Below are 16,361 nucleotides of genomic sequence, written 5' to 3'. Positions count from 1 at the left end.
TTGTACATGCTCTGTTGCCTGTGTCTATGTGCCTGTGGTTCTGTCAGTGTGATCATGTGATGTATCTGACCCCAGGAATGTGTCAATAAAGTTTCCCCTTCCTGGGACAATGAATTCACGGTGTTCTTATTTCAATTTCCAGGAGTGTATTTACAGAGGAAGACATCTTCCTCAGCCAGCTAGTTAGTTAGTTAGTCACATGTTCCACAGATCATTTGTATGATTGTATTATCAAAATGATGTCAAATGAATCAGTTTACAGGATATGTGCACGATTAGTGCTAACATTAATAAACACATTACTCTTCGGTTTTCCACAGCTTCACTTAAAAATTTCACTAGTAAATATACGTGCTTTGACGGTGCAGTGAAAATGACTAGCTCCTCGGAGAGATATCTACAATAACAACTGTGGATGAACAACACATATTATTCTTACTGCTCTTCTTTGTGCAATCGAGACATCCTTCCTACGTGATGAGTGCCCCAGAAAATTATACCATTGGACATTATTGAATGGAAACATGCAAAATATGTCAGGAGATCGATTCATTTATTTCTGAGACCAGCAATTATATAAAGAGCAAAAGTAGCTGCACTTAATTGTTTGAGAGGCTCAGTAATTTGATTCTCCCAGTTCAATTTTTCATAATATGTAAAACGAACAATTTGGAGCATCTTACCTAGTTACTGACCCCTGTTCACGTGTTACATCAATTGTTGGTATGACCCCAATTGTTGTACAGAACTGAATTTACTGTGTTTTCTCAAAATTGAGGGAGACTTGATTTTCAGAGAACCATTTCATAATTCTTTGAAGAACATCAGTAGCAACCTTGTCTGCTGCTTTCTCTTCAATAGGATTTACTGTAACACTAGTACTGTCTGTAAAAAGGGCCAATTCTGCTCGCTGGAAGTTAAGTGCCAAATCATTTGTATGCACAGCTGGAAAAAAAATAGTATACCTTTCTAGAGGTTTCCAATTCACTCGAGATTTATTGTCGCAACAGTGCGTACAGAGTTCACGAAATGATTACATTTACAGATCGACAGCACAAGTGGTTCTCACTGACTCCGGCATCCAGGGGATTGTACAGATGGCGAATACTGTTCTGGGATACATCACGCCTCACCTGCTCGACCTGTTCACACAGTTCCGTAAGAGTTGTCGGTCGACGAATCAGACGAGTCACTTCTCGTCCCACCGCATCCACACGCGCTCAATTGGAGACGAGTCTGGAGATCTTAATGGCCAGGTAAATCGGTGCATATCTTGCAAAGCACTAGAGTTTCACAGGCAGTGAATGGGCGAGCACTATCCTGTCAGAACAACATCTCACCTTCCTGTCGCAAAAATGGCAAACTTACGGGTTTAATAACATTCGGCGCACACTGAGTGCCGGTTAGTGCACCCTCCGGAAACACCAAATGCGAATGAGAGTTTGCACCCCCAGACCGTAAGGCTCGGGGCAGGGCCAGTGTCTCGTAGCCGAAAGCACTCTACAAAACTGCACGGCCAACTCGCGTGGCAGTTCTCCGAAAGGACCGTCTCACCACTCGGAAGGCGACAATCTGTCCCCTTTCAAACTCACTCACTGGGCTGTATAAGGCACGAGTGTGTCTCCTCTCCGTCGCACGCCTGCCTGCTCGCTTCACACGTTTGCACCACACTGAGCTTTCTGGCTGTGAGCATTCCCTATTAAATGGTAGAGACAGACGGCGCTGCGGTAGCCACGCCACTCCGTTATCTGTCGGCGGACGACACTGAAACCACCGTCGGCACATCTACTATCCCCCACGTGGCCTATGCTGTCATCAGATCCAAACTAATGTCATCGTTCCAGGTTTACTAATTATTTTTTCCAGCAGTGTGCATCGGGAATATGAGCAGACTCAAAATTGAACCCTGTCAGAGTCAATTTGGTAGGTATACGTTTTACCTAAGTTTTGGACATATATTTTCTGTACGTTTCCCTCGTACCAAAGAACTTGCACTGCTCATCTCGTGTAGGTCTGTCTTTTGACATTAAAGGCTGATATTTCCAGTACCCCCCCCCCCCCCCCCCATGAACCATGGACCTTGCCGTTGGTGGGGAGGTTTGCGTGCCTCAGCGATACAGATAGCCGTACCGTAGGTGCATCCACAATGGAGGGGTATCTGTTGAGAGGCCAGACAAACGTGTGGTTCCTGAAGAGGGGCAGCAGCCTTTTCAGTAGTTGCAAGGGCAACAGTCTGGATGATTGACTGATCTGGCCTTGTAACAATAACCAAAATGGCCTTGCTATGCTGGTACTGCGAACGGCTGAAAGCAAGGGGAAACTACAGCTGTAATTTTTCCCGAGGGCATGCAGCTTTACTGTATGACTACATGATGATGGCGTCCTCTTGGGTAAAATATTCCGGAGGTAAAATAGTCCCCCATTCGGATCTCCGGGCGGGGACTACTCAAGAGGATGTCGTTATCAGGAGAAAGAAAACTGGCGTTCTACGGATCGGAGCGTGGAATGTCAGATCCCTTAATCGGGCAGGTAGGTTAGAAAATTTAAAAAGGGAAATGGATAGGTTGAAGTTAGATATAGTGGGAATTAGTGAAGTTCGGTGGCAGGAGGAACAAGACTTCTGGTCAGGTGACTACAGGGTTATAAACACAAAATCAAATAGGGGTAATGCAGGAGTAGGTTTAATAATGAATAGGAAAATAGGAATGCAGGTAAGCTACTACAAACAGCATATTGAACGCATTACTGTGGCCAAAATAGATACGAAGCCCACACCTACTACAGTAGTACAAGTTTATATGCCAACTAGCTCTGCAGATGACGAAGAAATTGAAGAAATGTATGATGAAATAAAAGAAATTATTCAGATTGTGAAGAGAGACGAAAATTTAATAGTCATGGGTGACTGGAATTCGAGTATAGGAAAAGGGAGAGAAGGAAACATAGTAGGTGAATATGGATTGGGGGACAGAAATGAAAGAGGAAGCCACCTGGTAGAATTTTGCACAGAGCACAATATAATCATAACTAACACTTGGTTTAAGAATCATGAAAGAAGGTTGTATACATGGAAGAACCCTGGAGATACTAAAAGGTATCAGATAGATTATATAATGGTAAGACAGAGATTTAGGAACCAGGTTTTAAATTGTAAGACATTTCTAGGGGCAGATGTGGACTCTGACCACAATCTATTGGTTATGACCTGCAGATTAAAACTGAAGAAACTGCAAAAAGGTGGGAATTTAAGGCGATGGGACCTGGATAAACTAAAAGGACCAGAGGTTGTACAGAGATTCAGGGAGAGCATAATGGAGCAATTGACAGGAATGGGGGTAATAAATACAGTAGAAGAAGAATGGGTAGCTTTGAGGGATGAAGTAGTGAAGGCAGCAGTGGATCAAGTAGGTAAAAAGACGAGGGCTAGTAGAAATCCTTGGGTAACAGAAGAAATATTGAGTTTAATTGATGAAAGGAGAAAATATAAAAATGCAGTAAGTGAAACAGGCAAAAAGGAATACAAACGTCTCAAAAATGAGATAGACAGGAAGTGCAAAATGGCTAAGCAGGGATGGCTAGAGGACAAATGTAAGGATGTAGAGGCCTATCTCACTAGGGGTAAGATAGATACCGCCTACAGGAAAATTAGAGAGACCTTTGGAGGTAAGAGAACGACTTGTATGAATATCAAGAGCTCAGATGGAAACCTAGTTCTAAGCAAAGAAGGGAAAGCAGAAAGGTGGAAGGAGTATATAGAGTGTCTATACAAGGGCGATGTACTTGAGGACAATATTATGGAAATGGAAGAGGATGTAGATGAAGATGAAATGGGAGAGACGATACTGCGTGAAGAGTTTGACAGAGCACTGAAAGACCTGAGTCGAAACAAGGCCCCCGGAGTAGACAATATTCAATTGGAACTACTGACGGCCGTGGGAGAGCCAGTCCTGACAAAACTCTACCATCTGGTGAGCAAGATGTATGAAACAGGCGAAATACCCACAGACTTCAAGAAGAATATAATAATTCCAATCCCAAAGAAAGCAGGTGTTGACAGATGTGAAAATTACCGAACTATCAGCTTAATAAGTCACAGCTGCAAAATACTAACACGAATTCTTTACAGACGAATGGAAAAACTAGTAGAAGCCAACCTCAGGGAAGATCAGTTTGGATTCCGTAGAAACACTGGAACACGTGAGGCAATACTGACCTTACGACTTATCTTAGAAGAAAGATTAAGGAAAGGCAAACCTACGTTTCTAGCATTTGTAGACTTAGAGAAAGCTTTTGACAATGTTGACTGGAATACTCTCTTTCAAATTCTAAAGGTGGCAGGGGTAAAATACAGGGAGCGAAAGGCTATTTACAATTTGTACAGAAACCAGATGGCAGTTATAAGAGTCGAGGGACATGAAAGGGAAGCAGTGGTTGGGAAGGAAGTAAGACAGGGTTGTAGCCTCTCCCCGATGTTATTCAATCTGTATATTGAGCAAGCAGTAAAGGAAACAAAAGAAAAATTCAGAGTAGGTATTAAAATTCATGGAGAAGAAATAAAAACTTTGACGTTCGCCGATGACATTGTAATTCTGTCAGAGACAGCAAAGGACTTGGAAGAGCAGTTGAATGGAATGGACAGGGTCTTGAAAGGAGGTTATAAGATGAACATCAACAAAAGCAAAACAAGGATAATGGAATGTAGTCTAATTAAGTCGGGTGATGCTGAGGGAATTAGATTAGGAAATGAGGCACTTAAAGTAGTAAAGGAGTTTTGCTATTTGGGGAGCAAAATAACTGATGATGGTCGAAGTAGAGAGGATATAAAATGTAGGCTGGCAATGGCAAGGAAAGCGTTTCTGAAGAAGAGAAATTTGTTAACATCCAGTATTGATATAAGTGTCAGGAAGTCATTTCTGAAAGTATTTGTATGGAGTGTAGCCATGTATGGAAGTGAAACATGGACGATAAATAGTTTGGACAAGAAGAGAATAGAAGCTTTCGAAATGTGGTGCTACAGAAGAATGCTGAAGATTAGATGGGTAGATCACATAACTAATGAGGAAGTATTGAATAGGATTGAGGAGAAGAGAAGTTTGTGGCACAACTTGACCAGAAGAAGGGATCGGTTGGTAGGACATGTTCTGAGGCATCAAGGGATCGCCAATTTAGTATTGGAGGGCAGCGTGGAGGGTAAAAATCGTAGAGGGAGAGCAAGAGATGAATACACTAAGCAGATTCAGAAGGATGTAGGTTGCAGTAGGTACTGGGAGATGAAAAAGCTTGCACAGGATAGAGTAGCATGGAGAGCTGCATCAAACCAGTCTCAGGACTGAAGACCACAACAACAACAACAACAACAACAACATTTCCAGTACGGAGTCATTTCTGCTGGTACATACCTGCACGTACATTGGAATTGTTCCATTTTAAAAACAGATACCTAGTATTGGATCATTACATAGCACATCATAAAATGTGATCTGCAACAGATGAAAAAAGGAGGGAACTCTTGGAATGGTGAGAAAATACTTACCAAAGTTTAGGGCCTCTGGTGCTGTCCACTTGATAGGTATCTGCTTCATTCCATCAGAAACAATGTACTCCTCTTCTTCTCGAGACATGCCAAAGTCCGAAATCTTGACTATGTTGTTCTGGCCTACAAAGAGAACGACACACAGTCTTTGCGTAAAAGTATTCGAGAATTACAGTAACGTGATCTTAAACTTCAATTAAATATGAAACTTTACAAATATTGTTCGGGAACATTTCATGTTTAAAAAAAAAGTACTTAACATATTTTATTTCTTTGGGCAGAATATGTTCTCATATTTATAACTTTGTGAATAATTGACATTTCATTGTAAACCAGTATATGTAAAAAAACAGTAATAATGAATAACTTACTCATTTATATAAGGACCAACACCGGGCTAGTAATAGAAATTGTCGTTTTGTGTCGGCTGAGGGCAGCAGATGGTAGTAGCATACTTTATGCCAGATTTTGAGGCAAAAATGTACTATTTGTAAAGCAATTTTTTTGTAAAATTTTGATGTTTCATTTGATGATGAGTCAGTAAAAGTTTACACAACACAAAAAAAGATGTTTCATTCCACAGTTTCAATTACAGACACGAGCTCTCACTGATTTAAGCAGAAGACAGGGGACTGTTTTAACAGCTAAGTGTTTAATAAGTTCTATATACTCCTCCTTCCTAACATTACACGCTAATTCGGCTGTCTCAAATTAACGGCACTGTTGCAGCTGCACTGTTAGCTACAAATGGGAGGGTATATCAGAGTTAACGGGATGTCACAAAATTTTAAGCTCTAAATTATGCTGATATAGAGCATCCGAGACTGATTATTCCGAGATAAGGAGCCAGTTCTTTCTAATGAATATTTAGGCATTACGAGGTCTTACCTGCAGTACACGGGAGGCACATATTTGTACATTGCTTATACATTTCGTGACAACCAACTATGGGCCACATCAATTTTGGTGGCCCTACCAAATGAAACGGTACAGAGTTGTTAGTGGTGTGACCACTCCGGGGCTCACCATTGCCTTGCAGTCGGCGACTCGCCGCTGAACGAGGAGCACTGCTCACTAAAGTACACAGTGCTGCAGAATTTAGCACTCAGAAAGTACAGAAATAGCTCCACATCAGACAGCACCACAATACAGGAAATTTATTGCCGTGGGTAGAAACTTACGGTGACACCGAGACGTTCGAGACAGAGAGACACTGCCGAGATGCTCCACACCCTAAAATTTGAGAAGACAGTGAAGCATTCGTCGGTAACCGTTAGTCGACTTGCCTGAGAAACACACTCTTTGAATAATAGTGTAGAGGACAGTAGTGAAGCAGCAACCATATCATAAACAACACATACTCCCAACAAAACAAAATGGTTACGAACACAGAGTTCGGCACAGAACTGCAGCGCCGAACGTCTGACAGTTTGCAGAGTGAACATCACTTTCACTTGTAACAATGTTGTAGTAGTGACGCACTGAGTCACCAAAAATGAGTATGCCACACTCCTCTTGGAGCACTGGCAACAGTTCTGTACTGATCCTACTTGCTACAGTCTCATTCAAATGGTGCACATCAGCTGGTGTTCACTGCCAAAGATTGTACATCTCATTGTCCACAAGGCAATGTGGTTTCAATAAGATGTTGCACCATCCCATTTTGAGATAACATCCGTAAACACCCGGACTACAGACATCCCCGGCATCGGATCGGACTGGGAGGTCGTGTCCTATAGCCGGTGTGAAGTCTCATCCCGAGCTCGGGTTCCGGAAGAGGTTGAACGACAGCGTCTCGTGCTGAGGGGAATTCAGTCAGTCGACCAGAGTGAGACGGAGACTTGCTCGACTCGATGAAATTCCATGAGGTGCGTAGAGAAGGACAGATGATGACAATGAAAGTAATCGACTGAGAGGATACTATTAACTTGTAAGTTTTGTTGAGAATATTGCTTACAGAATTAACTTCCCTAGCAGAGGTGCCTCTATGCTAGCAACCAAACTGTCACTGTTCTGTCTGCTTACTGGAACTCTCGTACATCATATGAGACCTGTAGAGCCCTCCAGCTCACAACTGCATCGGTGCATAAGTTCGCAACGTTTTTACATAAGTTTGATAAACACGACAGATACACATAACAGGGACTTTAGTCATCAATAATATGTTCTGCTTCACTATTCACAACAGTCTGCCAATCCCGGGGTAACTTTTTGATCCTGCAATGGTAGAAATCGCTCAGTTTTGAGGTGAAGAACACATCGAGCCACATTTGGAATGCGTTTTCATCCGCTAAGGGAGTTATTTGAAGGATGTTCGACAGAGAGAACAAAAGATGAAAATCTGAGGGTGTGAGCTTCAGGTGAATTAGGTGGGTGCAGAATGACTTCCCTAATCAACTCCTGCATAAAGTTTTTCGTCAGAGCAGCAGAATGCAGACTGGCATTACCGTATTTACTCTAATCTAAGCCGCACTTTATTTCCGGTTTTTGTAATCCAAAAAACCACCTGCAACTTAGAATCGAGTGCAAAGTAAGCGGAAGTTCTGAAAAATGTTGGTAGGTGCCGCCACAACTAACTTCTGCCATCGAATATATGAAGCGCTACACAGGCATGCTTTGCAGGCACAAAGATAAATACTGGCGCCCAAACCTCTGCGTCAGTAAATAAATTTTAAAAAAAGGTGGAAAACGAGCTTTTTTCTCCACCCTGAGTTTCGACCACTGCACTTTCATACATTATCCAACAAAGTAAATACACATTCCGTATTGTTCATCTTCAAATGTAGCAGCATTTCAATGTACTACGAAAAGTACAAGACTGTTTGGGATGTTTTGTCAATATGGCCAACTCTATGTTCTGAATTTTTTCGTACCTGTGAGAAGAGATGGTTGCTAATAGGAACTTTTATGAATTGTGAATCACCTGCAGTATTCTCTTCACCATAAGAATAATATGAATATAAACATTTTGCCATGTATTTTTTCGTGTTTGCTGCTGTCTCATTTAAATCCTGTCTGCCTAATAAACTATGAAACTAGAGTGAGACAACAGCAAACGCGGAAGAATATACATATCGTGTCATGTTTATATTCGTATTATTCTTATGCCTAATAGTGACACACTCAGAAATGAAGCACGGCAATTCACTAGATTTTTAAATCTAAGATGATTCTAATTTCTGTGCAGAATGTAATGTACTAAAGAGGCGTCTGCAAAGATTTTCAAACGGAGAAAAATTTTCGCTAAACTCTCGTTCAGAACATCTTCTATCATACGCAATCTAATATTTGGTTCTTGCTGATCATTATCAAAGAAAGCAGCAGTGTAAGTAACAACAAATAGCAGTCTCTTGCCATTGTTTCACTAATGAGACTATTCCTCTCTCTTTTTTTTTTTAATTGTTAGCAGCGGTAGCGCGCACAAAAGCAAGCCATGTCGCGAGCAATGACAGGTCATAAACACTCATTATAAGAATGCGACAAACAATGCATGACACAGTATTGTGATGCATTTTCCGCTCAGAGTGACGTAAACACCTATAACAAAGAGAACGGCAACTATCTGATCAAAGAAAAATAAGCAATCAATTCAAACCAGACAAAGTACGTGAAAAAGGAAGGGTACCCATATAAATATGGACGGAGCACCAGACAAATAACAATGGCTACCTGGTAAAACTTAACCGCAAAGCTTACGACTCGAACAAAACTACTGTAGCTGTATCGTCATTCATTTGACCTAAATTGTGTCTCATATTACAATGGACCAACTTTGTTTTGATTCGGAGGTGCGGCCTAAAACTTTTCTCTCCCCTTGAATTTCGAGTCTCAAATTTCAGGTGCGGCTTAGATTCGGGAAATTTTTTTTTCCTCGATTTTGAGTCTCATTTTTCAGGTGTGGCTTAGATTCGAGTGCAGCTTAGATTCAAGTAAATACGGTATCACGTAGTAGCATCACTTCACACAGCCTTCCCGGTTCTCGGATCACATCTGCAAGACATCTCAAATGGTTACACCTCAGGGAAGAAATTCACGGTACACCACAGCATTGCTGTTCTACCAGAAGCATGACACTGCCTTTTGTGGATGCACGAGGATCATTGTACTGGAAGTTGCTGCTTTGTTTGGGTTCAAACATTTCTTTCTTTTCCTTATGTTAGCATAAAGACACCATTAGTCATCACCAGTAATAATATGGGATAGGAATGGTCGGTGTTGTTCACGAGCCAACTGATGATGAGCAAGCACAGATGCACATACAACCACTTTCTGATTTCTGTGATTTTGGCTCAGAGCGTGCAGTACCGATGCACTCAATTTTTGCACCTTCCCCACTGCATCCAAATGTCACACGATGGTGAAATGATCAGATTTCATCACATTTGCTAGTTCTGGAGTACAATGACATGGATAATTACGGATTACTGTGGTTAAACAATCTTCATCCAACGCCAAATGTCTTCCTGAATGTGGAGAGTCACTAATGTCAAAACGATCCGCCTTAAAATGAGAAAATCATTTTCTTGGCGTGCTCTGTTCAATGGCTTTATCCCTATATATACGCACTGAAAATGTTTCTGGCTGCCTCCGCTGCTGTCATCCCTGTATTGAACTCAAACAGAAGAATATGTTGATGTTCCAACTTTACCACTTGGCCTCCATTGTTTAGCATCCACAGCTCCACCCACTACCTCCAGAAGACAAAATTACAATATGTAAAGTCAAACAGCAACAGTGAATTACGAATAAAAAATGACAATTGATAAATAAACCACTAGCAATAGGAACTTGCAAAACAAATGCTTTGAAGCTACACACCAACCTAATTAATTCTACCCAGTGACTCCAACCTCTAACTGCAACATCTGTCCACAACTGCTTCTCACTGACTGACTTCTGTTCTCACTTCTAACTTCCTATGTCCCTCTGTGGACACCTACTCCTAGAATCCTATCCCATTTCCCCATTCAGTCCCATCTGTGCCTGACACGGCATAATCTTAAAGAGCTTCTTATCGATGTATTGGCTACCCTCGTGTGTCGCTCTTCCGTCGTCCTTCACAGGATGGGTGGAGGGGATAGGGAACCTCTCCATACATCCTTACAAACTGTCCTAAGCACTTAATTGGTTTCTCATGTAATAGTGTATTCCCAATGGCAAAATCTCTTTCTCTTTCACAGTTCATGTTCCTTCTTGTTTCTTACTAACTTACGGCCTGAGGAAATTTCTTCATTAATCCTGTCTCATCATTTACTTGTTTATTTCCTCACGATCTTCCCATAATAAATCTGCCAGATCACTTACACCTTTATTGCCTAATGAGCTCGCTTTATTCATTCCGTTTCCTTACTCACTCCTTTACCATTGACGGATCTTCCCTCATTAATTAAGTCAATTTACTTTTTTCACACGACCCTCATCTACTCGCACCTCTGACATGGCTGTGTGATGCTCTATGGCTGCTTCTGCCACATATGAGCTTTGACATTACTTTAATTCATTGCTATTTGTTTTCAGGGCTCCAATTTTTGTTTTGGCAATCAATACAGTGGTTATCTTCGTGTTGTTGTTGTGGTCTTCAGTCCAGAGACTGGTTTGATGCAGCTCTCCATGCTACTCTATCTTCGACAAGTTCCTTCATCTCCCAGTACCTACTGCAACCTACATCCTTCATCTCTTGGTCTCCCTCTATGATTTTTACCCTCCACGCTGCCCTCCAATACTAAATTGATGATCCCTTGATGCCTCAGAACTCGTCCTACCAACCGATCCCTTTTTCTAGTCAAGTTGTGCCACAAATTTCTCTTCTCCCCAATTCTATTCAATACCTCGTGATTAGTTATGTGATCTATCCATCTAATCTTCAGCATTTTTCTGTAGCACCACATTTTGAAAGCTTCTATTCTCTGCTTGTCCAAACCATTTACTGTCCCTGTTTCACTTCCATACATGCTAGACTCCATACAAATACTTTCAGAAACAGCTTCCTGACACTTAAATCTATACTCGATGTTAACAAATTTCTCTTCTTCAGAAACGCTTTCCTTGCCATTGCCAATCTACATTTTATATCCTCTCTACTTCAACCATCATCAGTTATTTTGCTCCCCAAATAGCAAAACTCCTTTACTACTTTAAGTGTCTCATTTCCTAATCTAATTCCCTCAGCATCACCCAACTTAATTTGACTACATTCCATTATCCTCATTTTGCTTTTGTTGGTGTTCATATTATACCCTCCTTTCAAGACATTGTCCACTCTGTTCAGCTGCTCTTCCAAGTCGTTTGCTGACAGAATTACAATGTCATCGGCGAACCTCAACGTTTTTATTTCTTCTCCATGGATTTTAATTCCTATTCCAAATTTTTCTTTTGTTTCCTTTACTGCTTACTCAATGTACAGATTGAATAACATCAGGGAGAGGCTACAACCTTGTCTCACTCCCTTCCCAACCACTGCTTCCCTTTCATACCCCTCGACTCTTATAACTGCCATCTGGTTTCCGTACAAATTGTAAATAGCCTTTCGCTCCCTGTATTTTACCCCTGCCACCTTCAGAATTTGAAAGAGAGTATCCCAGTCAACGTTGTCAAAAGCTTTCTCTAAGCCTACAAATGCTAGAAATGTAAGTTTGCCTTTCCTTAATCTATCTTCTACGATAAGTCATAGGGTCAGTATTGCCTCATGTATTCCAACATTTCTACGCAATCCAAACTGATTTCCTCCAAGTTTCTCTTCATACTGGGTACAAAAGTCCTGTAACTGGTGACCAGTCCTCAGTAGAAATTGAAGAGAAATGGGCTGTTAGAGTCCTAGTTGCCTGACAAGCACAGGAATATTTGAGAGTACCCAGCAACATTTTGTGTGCCACTGCATTGCATACATACTAGCTGTGCAATTTTCACCATAAATATTTAAGATCCCTGTGCAAATGCTTTGGCGAGAATAATGTTATCAGGGGCACCAGTCTATTCTTTAAAAGATTTTGAGGCATAGAGATCGCTATGATGGAAAAACTGTCACATCTGTGAGTGACACAAAATTTTTAGGTATACATATCCAGCAAAACCTAAAATGGGAGATACATCTTAACCATGTTAATAAAAAGCTAAACACACTTACATACGCACTAAGAATCCTTGCACAAAATACAAGCCGTGCGTCTGTGATCACAATGTGCCATGGCAGTATTTAGTCACTGCTGATGTACGGCATTATCTTTTGGGGGAACTCCGTAGGCACGAAGAAAACATTTAGGCTACAGAAAAAGATTGTTAGAATAATAAACCATGCTAAGTACAGAGACTCCTGTAGACCAATATTTAATAATCTAAGTATACTGCCTATTCCTTGCTTATATATGTATGAAATATTAAATTTCACAAAAGGAAGTATTTTAAAAGATGGAAATATCTTCAAGTATAATTGTGATTACCACCCTCATGATACTAGGCAGAAGCATTACGCGCATGTCACTACAGTATAAACATTTGTAAGAGAGGAGTGTATCATACTGGCATAATGCTGTACAACCACATGCCACCCTATTTGAAACAGATGCAAAATTTACAAAAGTTTAAGGTGAAACTGAAGGAGTACTTGCTTGATCACTGCTTCTATTCTGTTTCCGAGTTTTTAGAGTACCAGAAAAGTGTAGTGCAACTGCTCAAATATTCTTAATAAGTCTTATCATTTTATTTCATTATATTAATTTTACCATCAATATTCAACATGTATTGAATAATTTTTAATTATTTATCCTTTCAAAATAACAATGTGTATGATGTTGTATATACTGTACCAACCTGACTTGTCCTACATCGTTTGTGCAAAATATGTCCCTAAACACGATTTACAGGACCAATAAAGAAATACAAATACAAATACAAATACAAATATGTCCATGTTTAATTTTTGTGATGACATATCACTCCATTCATTTTGTGATTTTCAGAACACGTGTTAACAATCATTTCATTTTATGAACACGGAATAAATTTTCAACTGTCGAGATTGCTAAAATCATTTATTTGAATTAATCACTGCTTTTTGGCAGGATCGAAGATTACCAATAGCATTGTATAGAGCCACTTACTGCAGTGAAGGAGAAAATTCTGTAATGATGTAAACATAAATCCAAAGATGACAGCAGAGAATTGTTGAAAATCATTAATCTATATGAACAAATGATTTAAATGACCTCAGCACCTCATTGTTCATAATACTACAGAAGCAACGCTTACAATGTCAGAACGTGTGGGGTTTCGAGAATTTCTGCATAAATTCTAAAACCACTCGGCCTTCTACCAACTCGAACACACAATATTTTAGATGTGAGAGTGGGATGCTAGAATCGTACCTACTGTGCGTCATACATTTGTGTGTGCAGGTGTGAAATCAGTAGCAAGCAGACAAACGGCACCGACAAGTGCTTATCGGGTGATCCACGGAAGTTCTAGTGAAAGTATACGCAAGAACTGTGGAACTTCTATGTTATTCTATGATAATAGTATCAGTGACCATTGTTATAAATAACAAGAATAATTGAGATCCTGAAGTGTGAAAAAGAACCTCTTATCTTGGGCTTGCTGGAGGCAAAATGTATTTTATGCTTTCTTTGTAATAGAGTTACGGTTGTTAAGCCAACTCTTTGCTAAATGTACTTAAATCTGTTTCTAATGTGAGACGATATGAGTGACTTACAATAAGTCTAATGTTTATATTGAAAGTGTGAATTTGTTATTGTGCACAGAGTCTAAATATACCGACGGTGTTGCCGTAAGAGCACAGTTTTAAAAGAGAAGGCCTATTAAAATAGTCGTCAAATCATTAGAATGTGGCAACCGGTGTGAAAGGACAGGAGAAAACAGGAATTTTGAGACAAAAATGAAATAAGAAGATTTCACGTGTTGCCATAGCAACCGAGCATAATGAGACAAAAGAATCATTCCAAGAAATTGAATTAAGCCCAAGGTATCGGATGGAGACAATTTGTGAATGTAAAAAAGGAGAAGACGTACAAAAGTCCCAACATTAAAAACCAGAGAGATACGCCTAGAACAATTTGTCCGAGAAGATCCATAGCGGGGAGTATACAGCTCGCACACACATTGCGGTAAACAACCTGCACCCACCGCCGCCGACACCTGTGCTGACCTGTCGCCACATCCGCCCACCTATGCAGCGAGAATTCTACGCCAGCTGATCGTGAAATAAAAACTTTATTACTCTAGTAGGAAGTGTTACAAAATATTGTGGGGCAAACTTTTACTGTGTAATTCATATAATTAAAATTAGTATTAAATGCTCACAAGAGCTAATGCCTATAGAAGCATGGACAGTATACAACAAGTTGGGTGAACTTCAGAACCAGTCAGGGCTATGAAAATTAGTAAAGAAGGGCCAGACTGGTCTGAATTAGTGAATCTAGTCAAAGCTGAAAGTCTACAATTAAATGCTAAATTAAGCACCCAGAGTGAAGCTTTAAGTGATCATTTCAATGCTCAGAGCTTTAGATGCAAATTTAAAAAAAAAAACCTGGACTTAATAAACTCAATAAATTCTAAATTTAAAGGCTCGAGGTGAGATTTTAAATAAAGGACAAGGTTTCATAAATTCTCAATTAAAGGGTCAGAATGAAACTCTACATATTCAAACGACGAATGTAGGTTCGTTAAATGTCAAAGTAGATGCTCGAAGCAAAGAATCTAGTAGTCTATGCACAGGCACGGGTGCTTTAAAAACTGAATTTGATGCCAAATGTAATAATGTAGAATCAGAACCAATTGAAAGCTTAGAATCTTTGGAAGAAATCTACAATTGTGAATACAATAATATAAGACAGGGAATGAATACTTTCAAACAGAGGAATTAATGCCAATTATTCAGTCGCAAATTACAGGTGTCAGTACACGAGTGGATAATTTCGATAGATACTTTGAAGAGAATATATCTAACTTTGATATTATAAATGTATGTAGTCTGGAGGAACCTTCTGAACAAATTATAGATCGAGAATTTACCGAGAGTATAACCTCCGGAAACGTTTGGACTGTTGTTTTTTCCAAATTTAATGATACTAGCAAAGGTTACAGATGACGTGTGAAAAGAAATCAAAGTAGAAAAAACATATCGTCACCTAATGTTGTGTTACCTAGTGAAGTGGTGATTGTTTTGCAGTGGGGAGACTTTCAAACAACATTTAACGAAAAGTACTGGTCTGCACTTGCTCGAGTGAAGTTAATATCAGATCGGTGGGATCCGGGCAGAGTCATCTAACTCCCACAGATGTTAACATTCTGATTAACGAGTGGAGTGACGACCATTGGATCCCAAGTTTTTCTCGGTGTTTCTTCCAAAATAGTTTTCCTACATCGAATTCCCTTCAAATCTTAAACTACCCTGTCATCTATTCCTAAAATCTTAAACTATCCTGTAATCTTATATCTTAGAAAACCAGTATGACAGTCAAATAAACAATCTTAGAGAATCACAGGTAAAAATTGATATTTAGATAAAGTGAACTGAATAGAATACAGGGTGATTCAAAAAGAATACCACAACTTTAGGAATTTGAAACTCTGCAACGACAAAAGGCAGAGCTAAGCACTATCTGTTGGCGAATTAAGGGAGCTATAAAGTTTCATTTAGTTGTACATTTGTTCGCTTGAGGCGCTGTTGACTAGGCGTCAGCGTCAGTTGATGCTAAGATGGCGACCGCTCAACAGAAAGCTTTTTGTGTTATTGATTACGGCAGAAGTGAATTGACGACAGTTGTTCAGCGTGCATTTCGAACGAAGTATGGTGTTAAACCTCCTGATAGGTGTG

General features: G+C 40.0%; 1 protein-coding gene across 1 annotated transcript in view; it reads right to left on the bottom strand.

Moving 5' to 3' along the window:
* Positions 1-16,361, bottom strand: part of LOC124719019 (tyrosine-protein kinase Fer-like) — a 687,090-nt gene that overhangs the window by 10,756 nt on the left and 659,973 nt on the right. The window contains exon 13 of the mRNA XM_047244689.1: positions 5,534-5,656. Within this exon, the coding sequence (XP_047100645.1) occupies positions 5,534-5,656 (123 nt within the window). The remainder of the gene's footprint in view (positions 1-5,533; positions 5,657-16,361) is intronic.

The sequence above is a fragment of the Schistocerca piceifrons genome, chromosome 10 (genome assembly GCF_021461385.2).
Source record: "Schistocerca piceifrons isolate TAMUIC-IGC-003096 chromosome 10, iqSchPice1.1, whole genome shotgun sequence".
In the NCBI taxonomy this organism is placed as follows: Eukaryota; Metazoa; Arthropoda; class Insecta; order Orthoptera; family Acrididae; genus Schistocerca; species Schistocerca piceifrons.
This window is presented reverse-complemented; position numbering and strand designations above follow the sequence as displayed.